Source organism: Mercenaria mercenaria, chromosome 16, assembly GCF_021730395.1.
Source record: "Mercenaria mercenaria strain notata chromosome 16, MADL_Memer_1, whole genome shotgun sequence".
Classification (NCBI taxonomy): Eukaryota; Metazoa; Mollusca; class Bivalvia; order Venerida; family Veneridae; genus Mercenaria; species Mercenaria mercenaria.
In genome coordinates this window covers 46,728,199-46,755,636 of record NC_069376.1, presented here as the reverse complement: position 1 = coordinate 46,755,636, position 27,438 = coordinate 46,728,199, and the positions used below count along the sequence as shown (strand labels likewise).

The 27,438-nt window shown below is 29.6% G+C and overlaps 1 protein-coding gene across 4 annotated transcripts; it reads right to left on the bottom strand.

Annotated features, from left to right (window-relative positions):
- Positions 1 to 606: 606 nt before the first annotated feature.
- Positions 607 to 25,672, bottom strand: LOC123541187 (1-deoxyxylulose-5-phosphate synthase YajO-like). Of its 4 annotated transcripts, none has more exons than XM_045326596.2 (9): positions 25,580 to 25,672; positions 24,701 to 24,829; positions 24,011 to 24,156; positions 5,478 to 5,631; positions 4,726 to 4,899; positions 4,187 to 4,284; positions 3,310 to 3,491; positions 2,730 to 2,869; positions 607 to 2,470 (listed from the first exon to the last, which is right to left on the bottom strand). In XM_045326596.2, exons 2-9 carry the CDS (start codon positions 24,815 to 24,817, stop codon positions 2,360 to 2,362), a joined length of 1,122 nt encoding a protein of 373 aa, XP_045182531.1. In that variant the 5' UTR covers positions 24,818 to 24,829; positions 25,580 to 25,672; the 3' UTR covers positions 607 to 2,359. The 4 variants fall into 4 exon arrangements, with proteins under 4 accessions (XP_045182531.1, XP_045182529.2, XP_045182530.1 ...); XM_045326594.2 differs by having other exon boundaries at positions 25,412 to 25,666; XM_045326595.2 differs by lacking the exon at positions 25,580 to 25,672 and adding an exon at positions 25,143 to 25,373.
- Positions 25,673 to 27,438: the final 1,766 nt, after the last annotated feature.

Here is a 27,438-nt window from a genome sequence, read left to right as displayed (position 1 = left end):
AACATAAACATGTACTCTTAGGTCATTAGTATGTAACACACAATTAAAAAAAAGTGAGAAGCGACGATAATATAAATAACATGTGTACTGCTAACAACATCAGCCTGCACTCGGTCAAGACAAATTATAAGTTGACTGTAATGACAGGATAAAAAACTTAAATCTGAACCTACACTGAATAGTACATGTATGAAACAAGAATAATTTGAAATTCAAACAGACTAAAATACAGTTAAAACAGAACGGTAACGAAATACGAAACGTTCATGGTACTTCTAATAGTATTTCATCAGGCTATATTATATCTTGATTTGATTACCGACACACTGTTTAGACCAATTGTTATGTAACGCCTCAACATCTTTATATGCCTTTAAAAGATATATCAGTAAACCTACTTGAATTATTGTCATTTATTTTATGTTTTTCGGTGGTTTATCGAAATATAACGGTGAATTATATCCTGATAAACTCACTGGCCACTCAGTGAAAATTATCAAATTTGATACCCGGATTAACGTCAAAAAGTTAACCGAGCGTACTGAAAGCCGGAAACAATATGACGATGACGTCGTTAAAATGACGTCATCTTTGCGATGCTTCCTGATAAAATTTCCCGCAAATTTCGACATTTTATTGAAATAAACACTACAAAAGTAGAGTTTTAGACATAAAATAAACAGAAAAATTGTTGGTATCGATGTGATATCACGGTAATTTCACTCGTGAACACCAAAAGTTGTTACTTTCACTCGTGGCTGCGCCACTCGTGAAAATATCACTTTTGGTGCCCACTCGGTGAAATTATAACGTGATATTACACCGAAACCAACAATTATCCTCTATATACTATGCACGTATGTCTGTTATTTATCTTGGTCAAGGTATGTGGCCTATGGTCTGCGTATTGGCAGTAAGAGCCAATAAAGAAGACTGGACGATTGATAGACTTGCTTCTGTTTATCATATTAAGCTATTGTATAGCTACTGTGCAGTGCTAAGATTGCATGTGATATTTTTCACCTCTATAGCAAACCAGTTTTCACTTTTATAACGAGTTTAGAAAGCCTGATTAAATTTGGACTTAACAAACAAAGTGATAAAATACAACAGCATATTTATTTTTCAATTAATCAAGCTTTATAAACAATTATATCTCATTATTGCTTGATTTTTATAAAAAATAAATAAAGAAAAAAAAAATGCATTCAGGCACTTTTTTAAAAATAGTGAATAATTCATCTGTAAATAAATCGTGAACTATAATATCTGTTTATTGCAGGATTTTATCATGAAGGTCCATATTTGTTTCATTTATTGAAAATGCAACTGAGCGCTTCTTGAATTTCTAATAGAATCCAGCAATATTCAATTTTTTTCGTTTTTATTTTGTTACTTAGATAAAAAATATCATAATTAATTAATAATTGAAAAAATGCTTGTCATTTCTCTTATTGAGTTTTAAACAATTATTTCATTTTTCATTAAATAAAGGTGAGAGTTTTCTAAAATCGTGAGAATTGTCTTGATGTAAGCATTATAATCTAATTTGTCAGGACATTACTCAACAAGAATGAGCAATTACAATTAGTATATTATCAATTAAAATAATTTTGTATATAATCTGAAAAAAAGCTGCATTTCAGTCAGTGAAATGTATAGCATTGGAAATAACCAATTATTCTTACATATCAATAAAATTTATTATCCTCTGGGATGGACTACATGTCAAGTCTACAGGTGTTTTATGGACCCTTATCAGACTGGACCAGACAGGATCCTGTTCATTGGGGATTAAAGTGTCTGGCTTTTAAGGGGGTCGGGGGGGGGGGGGTCGTGGAAGGGGCGGGGGGTCACTTATATAGGAGATTTTCTTTGCCTTTAATACCTATCTTTCGTTATGTGAAGTGTTATACATGTAATTATTATTGTGTTATAAATAATTATAAAAGTAGTAATAACTATTAGTTTTGAAATAATTGGTGAATCTTCAGCGAACCATCTTAATGCCTTTCTGACATGAAGAATTAGAATCCTGATGAGGATGGAATTCAAAGCGGTGAGGTGCAAAAGATTAAAATTCGGATATCTAAACTCCTCAGAGAAAGATGTCTTTGAGATGTTAGAAACGATGCCTTATGATATTGAAAGTATTTGAGCATGGCATGGCATGACATTGTTACCAATAGTATTTATATATAGTTTATTTGTTATCTTAGATTTTGTCTTACTGAACTATTTCGATGTATTGCAGCCGAAGAGGACATATTCCGCTTTGATGAAAATGATATTTCAAAATTTATTTTCTGAAGAACAGATTGTTACAATGTGCAGTTTTTTTCTCTCCAAAACTCAGGTTTTACTTTTGCGATGAATTGAATCTGTTCATACGTGACGTAGAAAAGGTTCCCAAGAGCATATTGTATGGGTATGAATATGGTGTCCTGCTAGCTTTATCCAGCTCTTGCATCTGAAAAATTAAGGCATATGTCTTAAAACATTATAAGAATAATCCTGCTCGGACGTAGTAATTATTTAAATTTCTATGCTTGTGCCTTTTAACACTGTTATCATCCTAACAGCAAAATGGTATGCTTGTCTGATTAATTAAACGTTCCTTATATACTTTTGATGTACAAATGTTATCATAGATTTATCTGAATAACGAACGTTATTATAAAACAGTTCCTGTACTAGGACTGAGCTGTTTGCATTATACTGATATTCACCTCTTCTTCAGAGAGTTTCCATCCCGAGGATGCGCCCATGTTATCTTCTAATTGTTGTATAGATGAGCAACCGATTATTACAGAGGCAACGATATCTTTTTGTAGCAACCATCTTATTGCTACTTGTGCGACAGTTTTCCCTATAATATCATAAATGTTATAAAAGTAATAAAGCCATAGTGTTAAACTGTTACTTGTGCGAATGTGAGGCTAGTAAATAGAACATAGGACAACTATTAAGCATTATAATTATGTTAAAAAGAGACATGAATTTAAACTGCGAGTGTTTTGAATTTAACCAAATTATAGAACTTAGTAGAGAAGAACTGTAATTTGTAGCGTATAAACCTTGAAGTTGGTGGAATTGTATACTATACAAATAGTATTCAAAATTGTTTTTGTGTAAAAGCATATTTTTCAACAAGACATTTTGATTAAATCGTTGCCATGGCAAATATTTTACAATACTTATGAAGAACTACGAAATAAATAAGGATCGAATTAAAACAAATGCTGACAGAGCGCTGATTATTTATGCAATCTCTTTAAGATCGATTCCCTTAATACGCACAGAGATTACCTTTAGCTTTTGCAAATTTCTCCATCAAAGCAATAAGATTCCAATATTGTTCGTCATCACAAAATTTTTCCCAGTCACTGCTCACACTTTCACCACTAGCTTTCCTGGCAATCATGTGACCCACTCGACTGCCGGTTGCATCGGGTATATTATTTCTTTTAAACTTTCCAGTTAGCAAACCTCTTTAAAAAACGAACTTTTATGTCAAATTTGTTCCTTTTACCAATACCTCTCTAGAATTATCTAAATTAGCCAGGTTAGAGCAGCAGCGCTTTTGACGACAAAATAATTATTTCTGTAAATAAGTTTACTCAAATAAAAAAATACTTTGGTAGACAGGGTTCCATATATCAAGATTTATGTGATGTATAATAATAAAATCTGTAAAAAGATCCTTTGTAAGCAAAGAATGCAACCAAGCAGAATAATAGCAGACTCGTTTTGATTGAGTCTGTTCATAAGAGGTAATGAAAATCTATATACATAGACTGCAACCAAGTAATATAATGGCAGTCTTGGTTTAGGATTCATGAGAAGTTAAGAAACATACAACAGCTCCACACGTTCCCAGCCCTAATACCGACTTAGCGAATCTCAATAATATTACATCAACACTGAACTGACCTTATGATCCCAAAGGAATCACAACAATGAAATAGACAAGTGTCTTCAACTAGTAATAACATTTTTGAATACATTATTGAATGTGCATGCTTGAAACCATCACTGATATTACGTATGCACAGATCGATCACTAAATGCGCACCCGAACGCATTTTACTAACTGCACAATCATCATAAACTGCCATAAAATAAGTCCATGATAAAAATGCATGGTGTCTACAAACATTAAATACAAAATTATTCGTGTTTATACCCTTTTAATGGACTCCAAGGCAGGACGCATATTCTCTCATTTTCACATACCATAAATGCTTCCACTTCCGACTCCCGAGATAACAAACTATATTGTTGCTAAATGAAAAATACAGCAATATTAATAATCTATAGCAGCTAAATTTGCATTTTCTTGCCGTCTCACGTGTCAGGTTGTCTGCGTTCAAGACTGTAGATGTTTAATTTTGAAGTGTCACATGCTAGTTTTATTAATAGGTACCTATTTCCGGTCGTTACGTTACATAACTTTTATTTTCGAGGGTATGTATTTTTTGCAGAATACAATGTATATGATTGTGGCCTGTAATATATTCCATTTTTCTTCCGATGTAACCCATACTGAAAAACATAATGCTGAGAACTTAATTGGATGTACTGCGATAATGCGACTTACGGGAAACAATTCAAAACATCTTCGAAATCTTTGAAATTTTGTAAATGCTAAAATACACAGAAAAGGGAAGTAAATTAACAGGGCGCCAATATTGATAACATTGCAACATAAGAAGTATCATTAACCTGTAGGCTTATACATGGATGTAAATTTAAATGTCTCGACAAATCAACAATTTTCTGCAACTGCCAACCACAGATGTTAGAAAACCCGTAGTAACGTATTTTCCCACATCTAACGAGATCATCAAACGTTCGTAAAGTATCCTCTATTGGAGTAGCATTGTCCCAAATGTGCGCCTATATGAAAAAAAAAAACACATTTTATTTAATGTAATTTTTGCGGTAATTATATATGTTGCTTACATACATTTTGCCTTTTAGTTGAAAATAACTATCTATTTATCTATATTCTATACACCGAACTGCAGGGGTCTAATGGATCGGAAGGTCGAAAGTTCGAGCCCTGTCAGAGGCGGGTCTTGTTATTGAAGAGAGACCTGTTGGTCAGCCGCCAGCTAGTTAAATAATGGTTACCGATTGCCTGCTTGCCTGGTGCCTGGCATTAAAAAATAGGAATCGGAAAGTAATGTTTTTCAATGTATGTAAGTGTCTCATAAGACAAATTGGCTGGCCCTTTCAGTAGGGGTGACACTATAATAAACAAACACTTTACTTTATGCTAATTGGGCATTGTGATGAGCTCCTATAAATACAGTTGAAACTCGGTATGTAAAATTCCAATGAATTGAGCGTATCACTTCGAGAGTATCGATTTAAAGTTATATTTTGTACACGTGACTTTATATCTACGAGGTATCCGGAAATTTGAGATAAGCGAGTTCAAAAGATCGAGTTTCAACTGTATATATACTTACCTGAAAAAGATCAATATAATTCGTCTGAAGCCTTTCTAAGGTTTCGTCACAAGTGTTTATGATATGGCGCCTACTCAAACCAATATTGTTCTTGGTGTTCCAGTCCATAGGGAACCAAACCTTGCTCGATATAATGATATCACTTCGTCTTTTCCTTCAATATTTTAACAATTAATGATTAGTATGACAATCTATTTCATAAATTCAAAATGTCACATAATTATAGGAATTAATTTTTAATAATCTAATGTCTTTGAAGTTCTTACAACTGCAGTCTTGCAAGGTAAAAGCGATTCCATACGCTTCAGTTAACTTGAAAATTAGCTACATTTGTAAACGCGATGTTTATGTCATAAAAAGTGCAATAACATATTTCAGCGCAATATTCGGTATGGCTTTGATGCAATAAGCATGTAGAATGTACATGTTAATATTGCAGTGGTTTTTCTTAAACTCTTGAAACCCTTGATTATTCTTGGAAAATAATTAGGATTTGATGCTGAAAGATAAATACATTCATTTCTTTCCCATAATCATACCACACCTGTAAATTATCAGCAGCAGTAAATTTCATTTCTGTCAATGAATTAATTTGTTTATTAAAAGTGATGCTAAGTTTTTTTTGTACGACCTCTTATACGTCGAGAAACACATGTATACTTTATCCTGAAAATTAAATAGCCGTAGAAGAGTTACAGTTCACTTGGTTTACTGTTTTAAGTAGACCAGAATATTCTGGATTAAACTTTGCCTTTCAACAAGAAAAATAAAATATAAAGCTAAATTATTACAAAATTGAGGGAGTCCGGTATCAATGTTTTACAATTTAATTTGAATTTTCATGTACCATTGCTGCTTTATGATTATTATTATTATTATTATATCACACTTATATTGCACTCTTAGTAGTATTAGAATTACCGAAGCGAGCTCAATCTGACCCCCCTGACCCCTTGTCCCTATTCTATAAGTGGACTTTAACCTTACCCTAAAATTAAAATACTAATTTGGTACTCTTAATACCCTAAAAATCTTTTAAATCTTTAGTTAAACCGAATGAAAACCTTTGGTTTAACCTCATTTGACCTTTTAACCCTTGGTCCAGACTGACCAATGCTGGACAATTTAAAACCCATAGGTTTTAAACCCAGTTAAAACCAACTAAAAAGTTTTAAATACATATGATATAGATGAGTTTACAGAATAAAATATATTGTTTGAAAGAAAGAAGATTAACTGATAATATAAATCCTTATTATGTTATAACAAAAAACGGGAGAAAAATGATAAAGGCTACTTGTTCATCTTGTGGAAAAATGAAATCAAAGTTTGTTAAAAGTACAGGGGGTAATTTAGATATTCACAAAGCAATGTTACCTTTATTACCTAAGAAAGGTTTAACACTTCCAGGATATAATTATTGTGGGCCAGGAAATCCCCTAGATAATGGACCCCCTGTCAATGTGTATGGACCATGATTTTTGCTATGACAGTGGTGTAAAAAAGGGTACATGTGATAAGCAAATGCTTTCCAATTTAAATAAAACTAAATCAAAAACATTTGGAGAAAAGATTGCAAAACATTTAGTTGTAAAACCAGCTATCAAAACGAAATACACACTTGGTCTCGGACAAAAATCAAAAAACGGGAAAAGGGGGTAGAGTATACCCCCGGAATCACATGGAGCGATGAATTAGCAGAAGAATTACACAAACCAATTAAAAGAAAATTTATGAAACGAAGAGTGATTGTTAATGATATTGATGATACTTGGTCAGCTGATTTAGTTGACATGCAAGCTTTTTCAAAATATAATAAAGGAGTAAAGTACTTGTTAACCGTTATTGATATATTTAGTAAATATGCTTGGGTTATTCCATTAAAGAATAAAACTGGAGAATCTGTTACTGAAGCATTTGAAAAAATAATTTTAGAAGGACGATTACCAGTAAATTTATGGGTAGATGAAGGAAAAGAATTTTATAATAAAAAGTTTGAATCATTTTTGAATAAAAATAAAATTAATATGTATCATACATTTAATGAAGGAAAGGCTGTAGTTATTGAAAGATTTAATAGAAGTTTAAAAAGAATAATGTGGAAATATTTTACAGCAAATAATACTTATACTTATTTAGATAAGTTGCAGGATATGGTTGATAAATATAACAAAACAAAACATTCTAGTATAAAAATGACACCAACCGAAGCTAGTAAAAACTTAAATAAAGGTACTGTTTACTTTAATTTATATGGTGATTTAAAGATACCAAAGAGTAAAACAAAATTTAAAATTGGTGATCGAGTTCGCTTAAGCAAACTTAAAAGACATTTTGAAAAAGGATATACACCAAACTGGACAGAGGAAATATTTATAATTTATAAAATTAATAATACAAATCCCAGAACATACTCTATTAAAGATTTAAATGATGAAATAATTCAAGGTTCATTTTATGAACAAGAACTTTTACCTACTACACAAGAGGTTTTTAGAATAGAAAAAGTTATTAGACGAGACTATAAGAAAAAACAAGCTTTAGTAAAATGGAAAGGTTATAGTGAAAAATTTAATAGTTGGGTACCATTTAGTGAATTGAAAGAAATTTAATTTAAAATATATATTATATAAATGGTCCATAAAAATTTAATTTCTAATAATGGAATAGAAACAATAGATCAGTTAATCATTCACTTAACCAAACTAGCTGCTGCTTACAGAAAAAGTTATAAATTTTGTGGGAGAGTAAGTACCGGATTATATATTACAGCAGGTGTTTTTGGTTGCTCAGCTGCATTAGCACTTGTTCCAGCTATTCCTATATTTGTAGCAGTTGCTGGCGCTGTTCCATCAGTAATTACCATATTTACTAACAGACTAAAACTTGACGACAAGAAATTTATTTTAAAAGCACATCATCACAAAATAAAACAACTAATAACAAAAGCACGGATTGGAAAAGTAAATAAAGAAGAAGAGAAACAAGTTATTCAGGATATTTTTACAATACTATTAGAAATGCAGAAAGAAAAAAAATATTCAATGCCTTTTGAAACGTATATGAAGGAATTTAAACTTAACGGATATAAAAGTAAAAAAGAAGAAGAGCTGTATTAAATTTTACGTGTGTTTTTAGAGATTTTTTTCTATAAGTATATTATATAGATGGTTAATAGAAAGGTAGATAGAATGATTATGTCAAAATTATCTAGCACTTTAGGAGAAATAATGAATCCAGATAAAAATTCATATAAGAAAGTTCTTAAAAGAAGAAATGTTATTAAATCAAAACTTAATCAAATAGTTAGCAATGAATATAAAAACCATGTCATTGATAAATTACAAAATGTTATAGATCCTTATCTTTGTAAAAGAACTTTATTTGAATGGGACTGTGGTTGTCTATTAACTGAAGAAGAAAATGCTGTACCCTCGAGTACTAAAACCTCTAGTTTTAAAAAGTTATGTGATTGTCCCAGACCAAATAATATTAGAAACAACCCTAAAAAAGTTATTGTAACCGACTGTGATACTAATGAAGAAAAAACATATAAAAGCAATTATGCAGCTTCTAAAGACCTTGGTATTAATTCTGGGTTAATAACAATGTGCTGCAAAGGAGAAAACCGAGTAAAATGTGGAATATCAAAAGTTAATGGAAAAAGATATAAATTTAAATATTTTATTTCTTCTTAAAGATAATTTAAAACTTTATTTATTTTATTATTTTTTAATTATTTTTTTAATCCTTTTTTGCTTAACGAATTTTATTTTCTAAATATAATATATAGATGGAAATCGAGAGATCTACAAAACAATATTATAAGAAATTTGAAATTAAAATTACATATAGACAAGATCCAAAGAATCAATTATATTTAACTATAAACGACTCTTATGAAATACTTAAATCTGAACTTAAAACTTTAAAAGGTATAAAAATAAACGTTGTTTTAAAAATAACTTTTGCAAAAATGGATAGAACTGATACAATATATAAATCAGCTTATTTTCAATCAAAGGCTTTAGAAATTATTAACACAAACGAAATAAAAAAAACTTTACATCAAGCTTTTGATGAAATAATAAATAGAATTGGTAATTGGATTTCTGAAGGAAGTGGCTGGAGAATAGAGTCAGTTGATGCTTATTATATAAATAGATATAAGTATAGTCCATTGGCTGCTTCAAGTTATTTAGAATTACCAAAACCATTACAAAATTCAATGAAAGGATTAATAAATATAAAGAATGATGATAACGAATGTTTTAGATGGTGTCATTTAGCTTACAAATTTCCTGTAACAAAAAATTCTGAAAGAGTTTCAAATTATAAAAAACATATAAACGATCTTGATTATACTGGAATTAAATTTCCTGTTACATTAAATCAAATACCTAAAATAGAAGTTTTAAATGAAATATCATTTAATATATTTGGATATGAAGAAAATAGTATTTATCCATTGTACATATCAAAATATCAATACGAAGAACACTGTGACATGTTGTTAATTACTAATGATAAAATAAATGATAAAATAAATGATGATGACTATAAATCACCAGAGACCCCAGTCCAACATTATGTTTGGATAAAAGACTTTAATAGATTAATGACTAACAAAACCAAAGACCAACATAGAAAATATTTCTGTAAAAGTTGTTTACAACATTTTACAAATGAAAGAATATTAAATGAACACATACCAAACTGTTTAGCTATTAATGGTATCCAAGGTGTAAAAATGCCAAAAGAGGGAAGTAAAGTACAATTTAAAAATTATCATAAAGGTTTAGCAGTACCTTTTGTAATTTATGCTGATTTTGAATCAATAACTAAAAAAGTTTTAACTGCTTTACCATCAACTGAATCTTCATTTACTGAACCATATCAAAATCATATAGATTGTGGTTACGGCTATAAAGTTGTTTGTTGTTATGACGATAAATATACTAAACCAACCCAGATTTATAGAGGCCCTAATGCAGTTTATAAGTTTATTGAAAAAATGCTTGAGGAAGAGGAATATTGTAAAGAAATATTTAAAGAGCACTTTAACAAAGAACTAAGAATGTCTAAAAAAGATGAAATTGAATTTAAAAAACAAAAATTTTGTCATATCTGTGAAAAAGAATATATAGAAGATTCAATCAAAGTAAGAGATCACTGTCATATAACAGGAAAATTTAGAGGAAGTGCTCACTCAGAATGTAATATTAATTTTGAACTAACACATAAAATTCCTGTTATTTTTCATAATTTAAGAGGTTATGACGGTCATTTTATTATGCAACAAATAGGAAAATTCAAAAAAGAAATTAATGTTATTCCTAACAATATGGAAAGATATATGGCATTTATGATTTCCGACTTGGTCTTTATTGATTCATTCCAATTTATGTCTCAATCATTGGATAACTTAGTAAAAAATATTCCAGAATTTAAATATTTATCTCAAGAATTTGATAAAAATATAGAATTATTAAAAACAAAAGGTGTTTATCCATATGATTACATGGATTCATTTAAAAAATTCAAAGAAACAAAATTACCTTCTAAAGAAGAGTTTTATTCAATTTTAAATGAAACACACATATCTGATAATGAATACGAACATGCTAAAAATGTTTGGAATAAATTTAAAATTAAAACAATGGGAGAATATCATGATCTATATTTAAAAACTGACGTATTACTTTTAGCTGATGTATTCGAAAATTTTAGAAAATTATGTTTGGAGTACTACAAATTAGATCCTTGTCATTATTTTAGTAGCCCTGGTTTAGCTTGGGATGCAATGTTAAAAATGACTGGAATTAAGTTAGATTTAATAACTGATATTGATATGTATCTTTTTATTGAAAAGGGACTGAGAGGAGGAATAAGTTATATTTCAAACAGATACAGTAAAGCAAACAATAAATATATGAAAGATTATAATCCAAAAGAAGAAAGCAAATACATTATGTACCTTGACGCCAATAATCTTTACGGTTGGGCTATGTGTCAACCTTTACCCTCTGGAAACTTTAAATTTATATCCGAAAAACAATTTAAGAAATTAATTGCAAAAGGTAAAACTAACTTTATAGTTGAATGTGATCTTGAATATCCAAAAGAATTACATAAAACCCACAACGATTATCCTTTAGCTCCTGAAAAAATTAAAATACCAGATCAATGGCTTTCTGATTATAGTAAAAATATTAAAACAGAATTTGAAATAGGAAAAAGTAATGTAAAAAAATTAGTTCCAACTTTAATGAAAAAACAAAATTATGTAGTTCATTTTAAAAATCTTGAACTATATACACAATTAGGGTTAAAAGTAACAAAAATACACAAAATATTAACTTTTAATGAAAGTCCTTGGTTAAAAAAGTATATTGATTTTAATACTCAAAAAAGATCTAAAGCAAAAAATTCATTTGAAAAGGACTTTTTTTAAGTTAATGAACAATTCTGTATTCGGTAAGACGATGGAGAATTTACGCAAGAGGGTTAATATTAAATTAACTCATGATGAAAATATTTTATTAAAATACATAGCCAAACCTTCATTTGTTAGTTCAACGATGTTTAACAAGAATTTGTTTGGTATTCATAGAATAAAAGAAAGTTTGTTATTAAACAGACCTTGTTATGTTGGAATGTGCATTCTAGATTTATCAAAATATTTAATGTATGATTTTCATTATAATTATATTATGGAAAAGTACGAGGGTAATTGTAAATTACTATTCACTGACACTGATTCATTATGTTATGAAATAAAAACCAAAGATGCATATAAAGACTTTTATAAGGACAAAGATTTATTTGATAATAGTGATTACGATAACAACTCAAAATTTTATTTCGATAATAATAAAAAAGTAATTGGAAAATTTAAAGATGAAGCTGCCGGCATTCCCATTGTTGAATTTGTCGGATTAAGAAGTAAAATGTATTCATATTTATTAGAAAACGAAGTTAATGTTAAAAAATGTAAAGGAATTAAAAAACTTGTTGTTAAGAAAACAATAGTTCATAAAAATTATAAAGATACTTTGTTTAATTCAACCCAAAGTAATCACACCTTTAAAGTTATTCGTTCTGATAAGCATAATCTTTCCAGTTATGTTATAAATAAAACATCTTTATCATGTTATGATGATAAAAGATATATTCTTGATAATGGTATTGATACATTAGCTTATTCTTAAATTAATTAAAACTTAAATTAAAACTTAAATTAAAACTTAAATTAACTCTTAAATTAAAACTTAAATTAACTCTTAAATTAAAACTTAAATTATAGAACCATAAATTGTTAACTGAATATTCATAACGTTTAAAGAATTAATATAAATAACATCATTTATTTTAAATTCATTTGCATAATTTATAGAAATAGATTCATTTTTTCTATTATTTTTTGCATTGTAACTTTGAAGAATTACATTTTCTTTATTTTTTATTTGTAATTTAGCTTCTCCTTTATCTAATTTAATTGCATCAACAAGAATAATTAAAATGCAATTAAAATTAATCGTCACATTATTACCATTTTGAACTAAACCAGGACTAGCATTTACAGTTTTCCATTGAAATAATCCACCATCGGTATCTTGGGTATAACATGTTAAAAACAATGGAGGTTTTCTTATTAATTGTCTTTCTATTTTATTTACTTTTTCATTTATATTATTAAATATTCCCATTATATTAATTATTCCAGTTAAATAAAAACACAGTTTTAATAAGTTTAATTTACATGTCCTTATTGGTTAAAATAATTTATAATAGTTTGTTCATTTACTCTTTGATTATGAATTTTTAGTATTTTATACAATAAATCATACAATGGTACTTTGTCTTGTAACATTTTAATGAAAAATAAACAATAATATCCGCAAAGTGTACTTTTTTTGTCTTGATATTGAACATTGTTGTATTTTACATTTGGTATATACTTAATTACTTCTTTCGGTGGAGGAAGTCCAAATGGATCGAAATACAAAGTATTAAAGTAACAAACCCAATGTGTTCCAGGACCAATAGAGTCATCTAAATTGATTATTCCACACTCGTCCTTTTCTTTTAATTTTAATAAATTATTTCTACTAAATACACCCCTAAAGTTTTTAATTTTTAATTGTTTTACCCATTGTTCAATTTCAAAGTTAGAAATAGGTTTGTTTATAAATTTTATTTTTTTTTTACTAAATTTTATTTTCTTTTTACTAAATTTTATTTTTTTTTTACTATAGGAATTCGTCTGTAAGGTCTCTGTTGAGAATCAATCTGTAGTCCTTTTCCACTTAACAAAGATGTAATCAAAGGTATTCCTAGACTAGCAGCCAACATACCTAAAAACCCACCGTCTTGTTTTTGTTTTTGTGTTAATTTAATCACTCCAGATCCTACTAATTGTTTTCTTTGATTAGGTGTAAGATATGGTGATATCATATTTCTCTTATCATTAGCTACTGAAATCATACCATTTCCAAGTATTTTACTAACACCAGTACTGGCCAGTCCAGAAAGAGCGCCAATGCCTAGAGGGGCTAATATTTTTGGAGCTATTTTTGCTGCCATTGGAAGAATTGTTTTTCCTAACAAACCAGCCAAAGCTCCTAAAAATCCACCATTTTGACCTTGACTGGACATTTGGCTTTTTGAAATTGTAATTTCTAATCCCTTATTATTTGCAACAGCTTTTTTAATTTGATTAATTTGTGTTTTTGTTAAAAGTAAAGGGAAGTTTCCATGTAATTGTTCATGTTTTAATCTAAAAGTATGTGGAATTTTGTTGTTGTAGGCTCGGGCTAAATTTTTCTTTTGTCCATCTGTAAGGTTAACTTTATATTCAATATAATTTGATGTCATTATATATAATTTATATTTAATTTATTTTTAAACAATAACAAGTTCATTTCCAATAGTATTTATTTCAACTGTTTCTTCATACAATACAATTGCGTAAACACGAATATTAGCTGCTGGTGGAATATTTAATTTAGCTGTTAATGTAATATGCTTAGGGTCATCTGTAGTTACTTCCTTTTTATATTCCAAGTTAAAATGAACAAATCCAAAATACTTATAAAAATTTGATCTATTTAAAAGACTTCCAGTAGTCTTATTATTTTGTTTATAATAATAATTAATTACATCATCATATATTCTTGATATACTTGTATATTCTGTTTCTGGATAAAAAACACCATTACCAACTTCAAGACGACAAGAACTCAAAGTGCAATTTTCATTTGCTGCATTAATTTTAAATGTATCTAACAAATGTGGATTATGTTCTTGTGAATTACTTTTATCAGGTCGTTGTAAATAAACAAATACATGTTGTGGTTTTGTTACACCAGCTGTTATTCTAAAGGTTATATTAGTTTGTTGTGTATCAGTTGATTGTGTTACCATTTCCCTAAGGTATGACCATCTTGCTTTTTTAAATCTTTCAGTAGCAATTAGATCAAACCCAAATTCATTAAAAATTAAACGTGGAACCCATAGAATTAATTTTGTTACAATTACTCTACCTGGATCAGCAGCATTAGCTCTAAAAATTAATTCATCATCATCTGTCAGCTGCAGTGTTATTTGAATTTGACTTGGAGGTATAATATTAGTTTCTAAACCCTGAAAAAATGAATAATTATTTAGTGGAATTTTAGCATTTACCTCATTACCACCTTGGATTAATAACTTCCTAGAAGCAAAACCACTATTATATCCAACTTGATCATTCCTGCTCTCAGCAGTATCAGTAGTATCTAAATAAATATATTCGTTTGTTCCAGTTGATTCTGCATAATCATTAGATAGTTCAACTAAATCCTTTACATTTACTACCTTATATAAATTATTACAATCATAAACAATTTTTCCATTTTGTTTAACCACTAACTGATCAATTAATGAAGCTGCATTATTAATTAAAGCAATTTGATCATTACCATCATAATTATTACCATTAGCAAGCTTATTTACTTTAAAACTTACTTCAAAATAACCATTAAACCAATCAAAATATGAACTTCTATCATTAATTGTAAAGTGATAACCGTTTTTTTGTTGCTTAACATTATTTCCCAAGACAGATATTAAAGCTGTATCTAATTGAATAGGAGTTAATTCATATCTTTCACAATATTGTTTTGTTCTAAACATGTATATATTATATATTATTTTATTTTTTATTCTATTTTTTATTAAAGTTAAAACTTTAGTTTTTATAAATTAATCTGTTAATACGTTTTTGTCGAGCTGAAGTTCCAGATCCTGACAATATTCTATTTATTCTCATATGAATATCCTCCTCTTTATCATTATTATTTTTATTATTTTTACTGTTATTCTTTTCTTGTAATTCCTTAGCAATTAAATTACCAACTGCCGGAGCAGGTTTCTTTTTAAGTTTTTCAACAATTTTATCAGCAGCTAAATTTCCAACTTCTGTTCCAACCTTTTTTGTTCCACTTTCAAGTGCTGCTTTTCCTGCTGTTTCCAAAGCTTTTTTTCCAGCTGTGCTAATTGAAGATGCAACTCCGCTTGAAAACAATTTCGTTAAAGTGTCAAAGATACCTGTACCGTGTATGATTTCTTTTCCTGTGTGAGCATCAACATAAATAAATATTCCTTTATTTTTGTCATAAACTTTTTTGTACATTATATAAAACTAAAATTTATAATTTCATAATTAAAGTTTTAAAACTTTAGTTTTAATTAATTTCTTTTAAAATTAGTGTAAAACTTGTTTCAACCTCATTAAAATTAATTATTCTACCAAATACATCTGTAATATATATTCTAATTGAATTTATAATATATTTATTAATTTCAGAATATCCAACTCTTTGTGGTTCTTTTGTAAATGGATAAGCTCTTGTTAAATCTGCAGTACTTAAAGCATAGATAATATCACTGAAATTACCATCAACAAGTGAATTATCAATAAGATCACAATGAATGTAAATTGTATCCACAGAGTTAGTTATATTTGGTGTTTTAGTTCCCCATTCAGTATTTCTCAATGCTTTTTTCTCAAACCCAAGCAATGTATGAAAATTTGACATTCTTAAATCCAACATAAAATTATCTGTAATTGAAATCAAAATCTTAAAACTACTTAAATCAAATTCCAAACTTATTGGAGCAATTTCTGATTTATTAAATTCAAAATCATCATTACTTATTAATGTTTCTCTAATATAATTATTAATATCTGTGTAACTGTAAGAACCATTTGTAAATATAATATCTTTCCATTCTTTACCATTATTGTAACGAATTTTTTTATTGTCATATTCATCACTAATATTATGCCAAGAGTAGGTCATAGTGTTAATACTATCCAAACCAACAACATAAGTTTTATTTTTATCTAAAATTAAAGAACGACTAAATCTGATTGTAAAATCACTCGGTTTATTTTTATTATCTTTAACTGTTTCAGAACTTAATACTATTTTTTGTTCCATTTATATATTCAAGAAAAATAATTTTTATATAACATTTCATGTTGTTCTGGTAAAAGTGAATTCATTTTTAATAGTTCATCAATTATTCTAATACCTTCATTTTTTAGTTCTTCATTATTATTTCCAGCATCAATTGAACCACAAATTAACTCCAAGTCATTAACCAATTCTTTTGGATTACATGGACAAACGTCATAACCTTGTCCTCTAATTACTTTTTTAAATTTCATAGATCTTTTATTGATAGGTAATCCTGATTTTTCTGTTAATTCTTTAAATATTTTTCCTGAATTAATTGAATATTTTTTATTATTGTTATATCTTTTATTAATCAAATCAATCAAATCATTATCTACTTCAGTATTAATTACTTCTTTTCCAGTTATTCTATCCTTAGCAATTAATTTGTTTTGACCATAAAGTTTATTTAAGTTAATAATTAAATTACCATATTGTCCATTTGGTGAAACTTTATATGGGTTATGATATCTTATTCCTTTTCCTGTATATCCGCCTGTTTCAAGAATATAATTGATCGTTTTTCTATATTTGTTATAATTTTCCGACTTAGCTTTAATTGCTTCCTTTTGCTTTAGATCAAGATCTGTGGGATTTTTCATTCTGGATATTGCACCAGATTCATTACCCAATTTTTTTATTTCATCCGATACATGTTCTATGATACCCTCTACTTCTTCTTTAGTCATTCTTTCATCAGGATTTTTAGATTTGCTGTGAAAAAAGTTAAACACTTCTTGTGGTGTGTTATATTTTTTTTTATCTAAAAGATCTAAATCAATATCTTTATTAAAATTAACTATAAATTCTTTTGGTCTTGCTCCTGATTTTTCTTCTAATTCTTCAGTTGTATCATCAGTGTCTTCAAACACATCATCTTCATCATCCAAACCCATATGATCTTTCGGTGGTATTAATCGCATTGATTCTCGGAATAGCTCTTCCAAACCCATAGTATCTTCCGGTGGTAATGGTTGTAATGGTGGTTGTAGTCCCGGAGGTGGTTGTTCTTCCCTTATCTCTGCCAATTTTTGTTGTTGTTCTGCTTCTTTTATTTTATCAACAAAACTTTTTGGAAGTAACGCTAATTGCTCCTTAATTCCAGGTAATGCTTTTAACTGACTTGATAATTGTTCTTTTTGACTTTCTATTTTTTCAGTAATTGGTTTATAAATTTCAGTATACATATCCCGATTTGTAGCTTTTCTTATTTTTTCTCTCATTATTTCTTCTCTAAGAGCTCTCATCTTTTGTCCGACTAATTTTTTTCTTATTATCATTTCATTAAGTTTTGATTGCATTTATATAATAATGTAAAATAATGTAAAATAATGTAAAATAATGTAAGATATTGTAAAATAATGTAAAATAATGTAATATAAAGTTTTAAAACTTTAGTTTTTAATTATATAAATGGAAATTCCAAATTATGATACAAAAAGTGATAAATCCAATAACTTTAAACAATTTTATCCTTTTATGCCAGATTCATGTTTCAGAATGTTAATATGTGGATCTTCTGGATCTGGAAAAACAAATACATTAATGCATATACTTCGAAAACCTCTTATATATTATGATAAATTATACTTGTATGCTAAAAACTTAGAACAATCTAAATATCAAGATTTAATAAATCATTTAAATGAAATTGCAAAAAAAATTAAAGTAGATCCAAATGAAATACTTGAATATTCAGCTGATCCCAACCAAATTGAACCTTGTGAGAATCTTGAATCAGAAAAACAAAAAGTAGTAATATTTGATGATTTTGTATGTGAAGATAAAAAAGTTCAAAATGAAATAACAAAATACTTTATTCAAGGACGTCACAAAAACTGTTGTGTTATTTATTTAAGTCAGTCTTACTATAAAACACCAAAAGATATTCGAATTAACTGTTCACATTATATTTTATTTGAAAGTCCAGGTAAACGAGAAAATAATATGATTTGTGATGAACAAAATATAGATCGTGATACTTTTGCTAATGCAACAAATCAAAAATATGATTTCTTATATATTGACAAACCAAGGAAGTTTTTAAGAAAAAACTTTACTGGTAATATATAGATGGGTGTTTTTAATGATACAAAACAAATAAGTGAAACTGAAAGTGTAAGTAAAGTTAAATTTGATATTGATTTAAGTGATTATGCTACTAAAAACAATATAAAAAGATTAGAAAGGACATGGAATCATTTCTTCACAGAAATAAGGAACTTGATAACACAATGAACAGAGCATTAGATATGGGAGGTAATAAAATAATCAACTTAGGAAATCCAGATAAATCCACCGATGTAGTTTCAAGACGGTTTGTGTATAAAAAAGTTCAAAGTGTAATAGATGACTATAATCTTGAAGATGTCAAAAGTATAAAACAGACATTAGAAGCAGAAGTAAAGAATATTGAAGAATTAACAAAAGATTTTAAAAAGAATTCATTATTAATAGTTGAATTACAAGGTAAAATTGAAGAAGAAATGAAAGCTATGACTGATTCTATTAAAGAACTTGAAGAGAAATCTGATTTGACAGATGACAATATAAAAAAAGTATTTAGAACTAATTTTGAAAAGTTATACACTCAAGTTCAAGAATTAAAAGATAGTATGATTAAACATGAAGAACTAAAAGACAAGATTATTGAAGCTGAGAAAAAGTTACAAAATATGCATCAGTTAGAAATTAGAACAGAAATAAATAAACTAAATACTGAAACTGAAAAAAAGCATAAAGATTTATTAGAATTAATTTCAAATAAACTTGCAGAGTATAAAGCTGAATTGGAAAAGGCAGCTTCACAAAGAGGTGATGATCATGACACAGCATTAGAGGACTTTAAAAAAGAAATTAATTCTAAAATAGATGACTTTAAAAAACAAATTCGAAATTGGATTAGTATTGTTGACAACCGTCATAATTTAAAGTATGCAGACTTAAGTAATATTACAAAAAAATTACAAGAAGATATGACGCAGCTTAATGCTAAAGTTGAAGAACATAAAAATGAACTGGACTTTGTAGTTGAAAAATCAGTTAAACAAGGAGAGTTAATTACTGCTAATACTGAAGCAATTACTGCTAATACTGAAGCAATTAACACAGTTAATAATCAGCTAGAAAATTTGAAGAAACAACTTGTAGATCTGATTAATAATGTTGATGCAAGTCACAATATAAAGTACAAAGAGTTAAGTAAACTTAAAGGTTTATTACAAAAAGATATTAATAAATTTAATAATCAAATTAATGATAAAATTAAAAAAATAATAAATGATTTGGACTCTGTAGTTGAAATATCAGCTAAACAAGGAGAATCAATCACTGCTAATACCCAAGTAATTACTGCTAATACTAAAGCAATAACCGCTAATGTCGGAGAAATTGCTACTAATGATAAAAAAATTTCTAATAATTGGGAAAAAATTATAGAAGTAAAAGATGCTTTCTTAAAACAAGAAACACAATTAGCTAGAACAAAGAATACTGTTGACAATCTATCTGCTTCTGAAGTTGCTACAACAAAACGACTTGATGATTTAGCTGAAATAATTCTTAAACTTAAAAAGAAAGACAAAAAAATAGAAAAAAGGCTAGAGGAAGTGGGACATGAAGTGTTTCTTATTGAATATAACAGTTTTTATACATATGTAAAAATGAAAAAGTATTTTAACCGTCTTGGTGCTTGGATACATTCAACATATGAAGGTATGGATGATCTGAACTATTTAAATGGAATGGATTTAAGATTTGGAATTTTCGTAGATTACAAAGATTTTATACACATAAACCAACAATATAATGTAGCTGTACCAAATGTGGTTTTGAATGGTGTGTTTGCGGTTAAAAAAACTGGAACTTATATAATAGATATTAAATTTTTATTAACGGGGGCCAGACCCATAGGTGAACCGGATAAACCGATTAAAAGTCCAATATCGCAGTTTATATTTAGGCGGTGGCATGATGATAATGATCTAATTCTTGGTATATTTGGCAGTAATATAATAAATATAGTAGCTGAGGACTTTGACACTGATCGGTTAATATCTATTTATAAGAAAAGAATTAAAGTTTATCTATTACATGGAACAATGTTTGATATTCATCCTTATAACGATTCAGAATCTGCAGAAGTAACATTTACGCTTTTGCCGGGTAGTTACGTCAGATTATACATATCGGATGAACCTACATCGAATATTGTATCGGATGAACCTGTATCGGATGAACATGTATAACCTGTATCGAATGAACATGCATTCCATGATAGAAACAAACTTTTGAATTAAAAGTTTAATTAAAGTTTTAATTACTATGTGTACCCTAATAATATACTTATTAATTGAAAATAAGATCAAATACCTTACATTTTATTAATAAATATAATCTGCCAAAGTTTTGCCAAATTTCTGCCAAAAGTTTGCCAAGTTGGCAGACACTGCCACATTGCTGCCACTTGGCAGAAAAATGGCAGGCTTTTGATTGGTTGAATTTGTGGTTTCCCGCATAATCATTTTTAAAAAATGCACTTGATTTACCTTTGACACAACAGGTACATAAAGGACAAGTATGTGTCTTACAAGTAGGACAAGCTCTCAATACACAATAGAATTGTATTTACTATAGCGTAGTATTTGTTCTCCAGTTAAACTGAAACCTGATCTTTATCTTGATATGCACTGTCAATCAGGAAGTAAATACCTTACGGTGTACTGTATTGATATTTAAGTCAATTTTATTTTAGCTTGTATCTTTGATAAAGCCTGTGGATTTTAAATTGTCCGGCATTGGTCAGTTCGGACCAAAGACTAAATCTTTTTTTTGGTTAAACCAAAGGTTTTCATTCGGTTTAACTAAAGATTTAAAAGATTTTTAGGGTATTAAGAGTACCAAATTAGTATTTTAATTTTAGGGTAAGGTTAAAGTCCACTTATAGAATAGGGACAAGGGGTCAGGGGGGTCAGATTGAGCTCGCTTCGGTAATTCTAATACTACTACTCTTTTCATACAAAATATGTGCGTTCAAAAGTGCTTTACAAAATCATAAAGAACACATACATACATATATATACATGTAAATATATTGGTAAAAGATTAAAAGAAATATTCATTAAAACAAGATTATCCATAAATTATGTTCAACGTTAAATTACATTACGAGAGCAATCCCTTTCTCAACACGAAACAAACCTGTCATGGGTTTGTTTTGGGTTTAACGCCGTTTTCAACAGTATTTCAGATTTTGTTATTTTATATAACATGTGTGAAAGAGATGCGTTTTCAAAGTTTTTTTTAATGCGGATAATGACCTTGATTCTCTGATGCTTGCTGGGAGGGCATTCCAAAGCTTTGGAGCTGCAGGTTTGAAACTTCTGTCACCATACTTTACTGTTCGACTCCTCGGTACAACCAAAGACACCGGACCATTTGCCGACCTTAAGTCTCTACGAAGATTGTACATGTCCAGCATATCGACAATGTACTTCGAAAATTCATTGTGCATGGCTTTGTATGTAAGTGTCAAGATTTTGAACTCAATGCGGTGCTGAACAGGAAGCCAATGCAACTCCTTTAAGACCGGCGTGATGTGATCGCATCGTGGAGTCTTGGTTATGATGCGGGCCACTGTGTTTTGTACACATTAAAGTTTTTGCAGTGTGTCTTTGGAAATTCCACACAGCAGCGAGTTACAGTAGTCTACTTTCGATGTAACCAGATAGTTCACAAGAGACTTAGTGGCATCAGCTGGGATGTACTGCCTAATGTGGCCTATTTGCCGAAGATGTGCATAACTAGCTCTACAAAGAGAGTTAACATGACCATTTCACTTCGGGTTTTCATTGTTTCATTATTTTAGAAACACATTTCATGACAAACTTTGTACAACAGTAAGCATCACCTCCGCCTATCAAGTAAAACTTTGAAACCAAGGAACATTTGTATGCTACTGAACAAGTAATAAAGAAACTGAAATTCCAGTGCTATGATGGATCAGTACGGAACCATATGAGTTAAAGACGGAGGAAAGCACACTTTTGCAAGCTTTTAACATATAATCTAAGTTTTCAAACATACACATGCATAGTAATAGAATACCCACTTTGAAAAACTGCTTAGATATCATTTGTTCTGTCATAACTGCAGATCTTGGACTGTATACTTTCAGGTCCTATGGGATCTTGGGGCCAATTTAATGTATCTGTATAGCCGGCGCTAGGAGGGCCTGAGGGTATTTCCATATTCCTGTCATTAACAGACGTAGTTAAAATCGATCTTCTGTTTATTTGGTTGGTTATGTTCTATACTTTTAAATGTTTATTTTCCATCACAACAGCAGTTTTACGGTGGGGCTTACGTAGAAGGTTCCCCGTAATTGGTCTCAGTGTTGATATATTTTCTACTTCTGTGGGGCCATGGAGTCAATTAAATGTATCTGTTTGACAGAATTCCAGTTTAACCGGTGCTAGAGAGTTTCAGGTGTGTTATACATTTCATCATCTTTCATGAACAGACATAATCAAACTGAGTCTGCTATCCTTTTTGTGTCCTATTCTTTCATACTATGACTTTCTACAAACATATTGTTTGTTTCTTTTTATTATTATTTTTTAACATAAAATGTACGTTTGGGGTGATAATAATACGACGTTTCATATTTCATGAAACACTCAATATCTCCAATTCGCTTATTTCAAAATTTCGGCTATCCCGAAGATATTTTAAAGTCTCGTCCAGAAAATATGTGTACAGTACATAATACCATTTTAAATCGAATTACGTATATCTCGAAGTAAAAACGCTAAATCCCATGGAATTCGAGATACCGAGATGCAACTGCATTTGCTAAAAACATAAGTAAGATTACATCTCTTTTAAAAGTACACTAATAAGGAACGATGTTATCCTTCTTTTCCAATTCTTATAATAATTGAAAGCCAGTATGAAGATAAAAAGTATCATTATTTTGATCAACATACAGATGATCGCACAGTGAAAGAAACTGGAAACAAAAACACTTACGTCTTCAGCCAGTTCCCAATGATCTTTTGTGAAATACCGGCACCATACACATCAGCAGTATCAAGAAAATTACCTCCGAGTTCAATATAACGATCCAATAGCTTGTGTGCTTCGACTTCATTTTGCCGTTTTGGATTACTATTAAACTGAAACATACAACTTAAATCAAATTATGTACTGTAGATGCTAATATAATTTTGATAAAGAATCGGGATGGTGTTGTTAGTTATAGTGATGATGACGTTTAAAAGTCAAAACGTCCATAATGTAATAACAAGCATATTAAAATGAAGGCGATTGCAATGAAAGCATTGACAGCGATGCCGCGACTATTTATACTGCGTTAGCATCTACAGCTGATCAGGATGTACAATTTGTTGTTACTGCAGCTGATGGTGATGCTGATATTGATTGAAATGACGAAGAAGAAAGAATAGAGGCAAAGCAGAAAGAAGTAGAAGATAAGAAGAGGGAGATTTTGATTACGGTTGTGATAAGGAAATAATGAAGAAGACGATGAAGAAGTAGAAGAAGAAGAGAGAGAAGAAAAAGAAAAGGCAGAAGAAAAGAAGAAGAAGAAAATGATGATAATAATAATGAATAATATGATTCATGTTATATGATTCCCTTCCTTACAGGTAAATAAATATGAAATAAATGCAGAAGTAAATGTAAGTAGTAAATACTTACTACTGCCAGCGGTTCTACCTCAGAGATACCAAACATGTTAGTGCCAAGACAAACGTTTGAAACTTTCAAACCTGTTCTGCCAAGGAAGCTGTAATCTGCCTTGTTTTGTGCAGACATTATTAGTTCTCTCTGAAAAAAGTCTCACCAAAAGTAAACCATTTCCATTACACTATAAGCTGTGTGACCAAATATATTTCCTGTCTATGTGAAACATAATCTGCAGTGCTTTCATTGTAATATATCCCTAAGACAGTTGTTGAAACTAAGAACATTTTCATAATAACCAAGGTTCATAGAACTTTAATTTCCTTTATTTATGCAATTAAATATTTACTTCATTACAATAATTTTACAGTAAGCAAATGAAATTTAATTTCTATCAACGATAACATATAAAAAAACATAGAAAAAGTGTATATACAGCCCACATTAAACAGCATACCTATCTTGTGCAGTTTGATGTAATGCCATACAACCCTCGAAGTCACTTGACACAGATAGATAATGTAATTGCATTGAAAAATAGACAGACACCTTCATGACATTAGATATATTATCAGTTTTCGTGTTCCCTAACATGTTAGTAATTCGAATTCGCTTTTAAAGAAATCATCGTGATACATAATATGTAAAGTTCATACCTGTACTATATAATACGTTAACAGTGAACATTGATTTAATTTAGTAAAGTTGATATAATGTACTACCTACCCTCACCAAGCTAAAGACCATTATGCACGATCACGCTTCCTTTCTCACCTTCTGTTCATATGATGTGCTGTTCCCCACCTACTTTATGTAATGCCTTTTCAATTAAAAAAAATACTTCTCGGGGAAAATATTTTGTAACCGTGTTGATAATAACATTAAGAAATGTACCTTCTTAAGTAATATCCATAATTACTATTTGAATCATTTATGTAGTATCTCGTTTTAATTGTATAAAGTTGCTATGAATGTCCGCCATTTTTGTTTCCCATAATTCTGGAGGGCGACCCAGTTTTTACGGGAAAACCTAATTTTGGATGACATCACAATGTAAATAAAAACATTCATATAAATAGCCCGGATTTTAAATTGTCATCAGTCGTTGTATGGAATTTGATCTAAACTTTAGAAGACAGATAGAAATTGATATAGAATAGATAAATTAAAACAAGAAGAAGATATACAAATATTTAAATCAAATATTTAAATGAATAATACACAGAAATTACAGTATTATTCAATGAATAGTTATATTTATATAGTGTTGTTGTATAAATAAATAGTAAGATACTTTTACAGGTTAAGCGTAAAAAATAAAGATGGTAAACTTAAGTGTTTTTCTTATTAAGCGTTTTGCCCTCGGTCCATCCTAACAATATGTATTGCATGTAAGTACACTATCCGCAAACGTCACAGGCTGACATGCCGACGGCTATATTAGCTTTATTGCTTAGCAGCTGATTTCAATATCAAAACATTAAAAGGGCTTCTTTTTCTCATACCCTCATGACGCTGGATTCCATCATTAATGAGGCACATGTTCTAGACACATAATCAAATATTTACTTAATAGGCCTATATATGCATATAAAGACATAAGGTCCCCAACGGAACAAAAACATCATGCTGAACCAACAAGAACACTGCTGCACTAAACGACCAGATCACGGTTTTCTCTTTGTGGTCAAGACTCGAAAGCATCAATCCAAGCGTTCACACTTTTTTATTTCATTGAAATCCCTCAAATAGCAAATAAAATGATGAAAAGTTTCACAAAATACCACGATTTTCAATCCATGTCGTTTTCGGCGTTCATTCTATACATGTATACAAAATTGATTTCTGGTCGATTCCTGCGAAATAAACAAAAATAAACGACAATAACTTCCAAATACTTTCAATAAGTGAACTCTTTTTTTCCAGTCAATCCGCGAGGTCTTCTACAAACAGAATTCATCTGAAAGGATCAGTCGTGGAAGCGCAGCTCAAGTAATGTTCCCCATTTTTATCCAGAAATGACAAGAGATTAATGCGAAGTAATAGTGTTATACGATTGGTCACTAACACAACGGGTAAATAATGACTCTCGTTTTAACCAGTCATATCCTAGCATAAAATTCAGTGCATAACTGTATACATGGCGATAAAATATCGTAATACCGTAACAAATTAGATCACTTCGTACTTTTTAAGATGAATTATGTTTGTGGGGGACTACCGTTCAGTTTAGACTTCGCGGATTGACTGGAAAAGTTTGTTTGTTTGTTTTGGGTTTAACGCCGTTTTTCAACAGTATTTCAGTCATGTAACGGCGGGCAGTTAACCTAACCAGTGTTCCTGGATTCTGTACCAGTACAAACCTGTTCTCCGCAAGTAACTGCCAACTTCCCCACATGAACCAGAGGTGGGGGACTAATGATTTCAGACACAATGTCGTTTATCAAATAGTCACGGAGAACATACGCCCCGCCCGAGGATCGAACTCACGACCCCGCGATCAGTAGACCAACGCTCTTACCTACTGAGCTAAGCGGGCGGGCTGACTGGAAAAGGGTTTGTTTATTGAAAGTATGTGGAAGTTCTACCTCCTTTTTGTTCGCACGCACATGCACAACATGGCTTGTTACTGATAATAATTACAAAGTTTGATGGAAATCCGGCAAATAATTGCTGAGAAATAGCGCGGACAAATTTTTTCCATATACATATAAAGAAAAAAAAATGATAAAGGGCCATGACTATAAATAAAA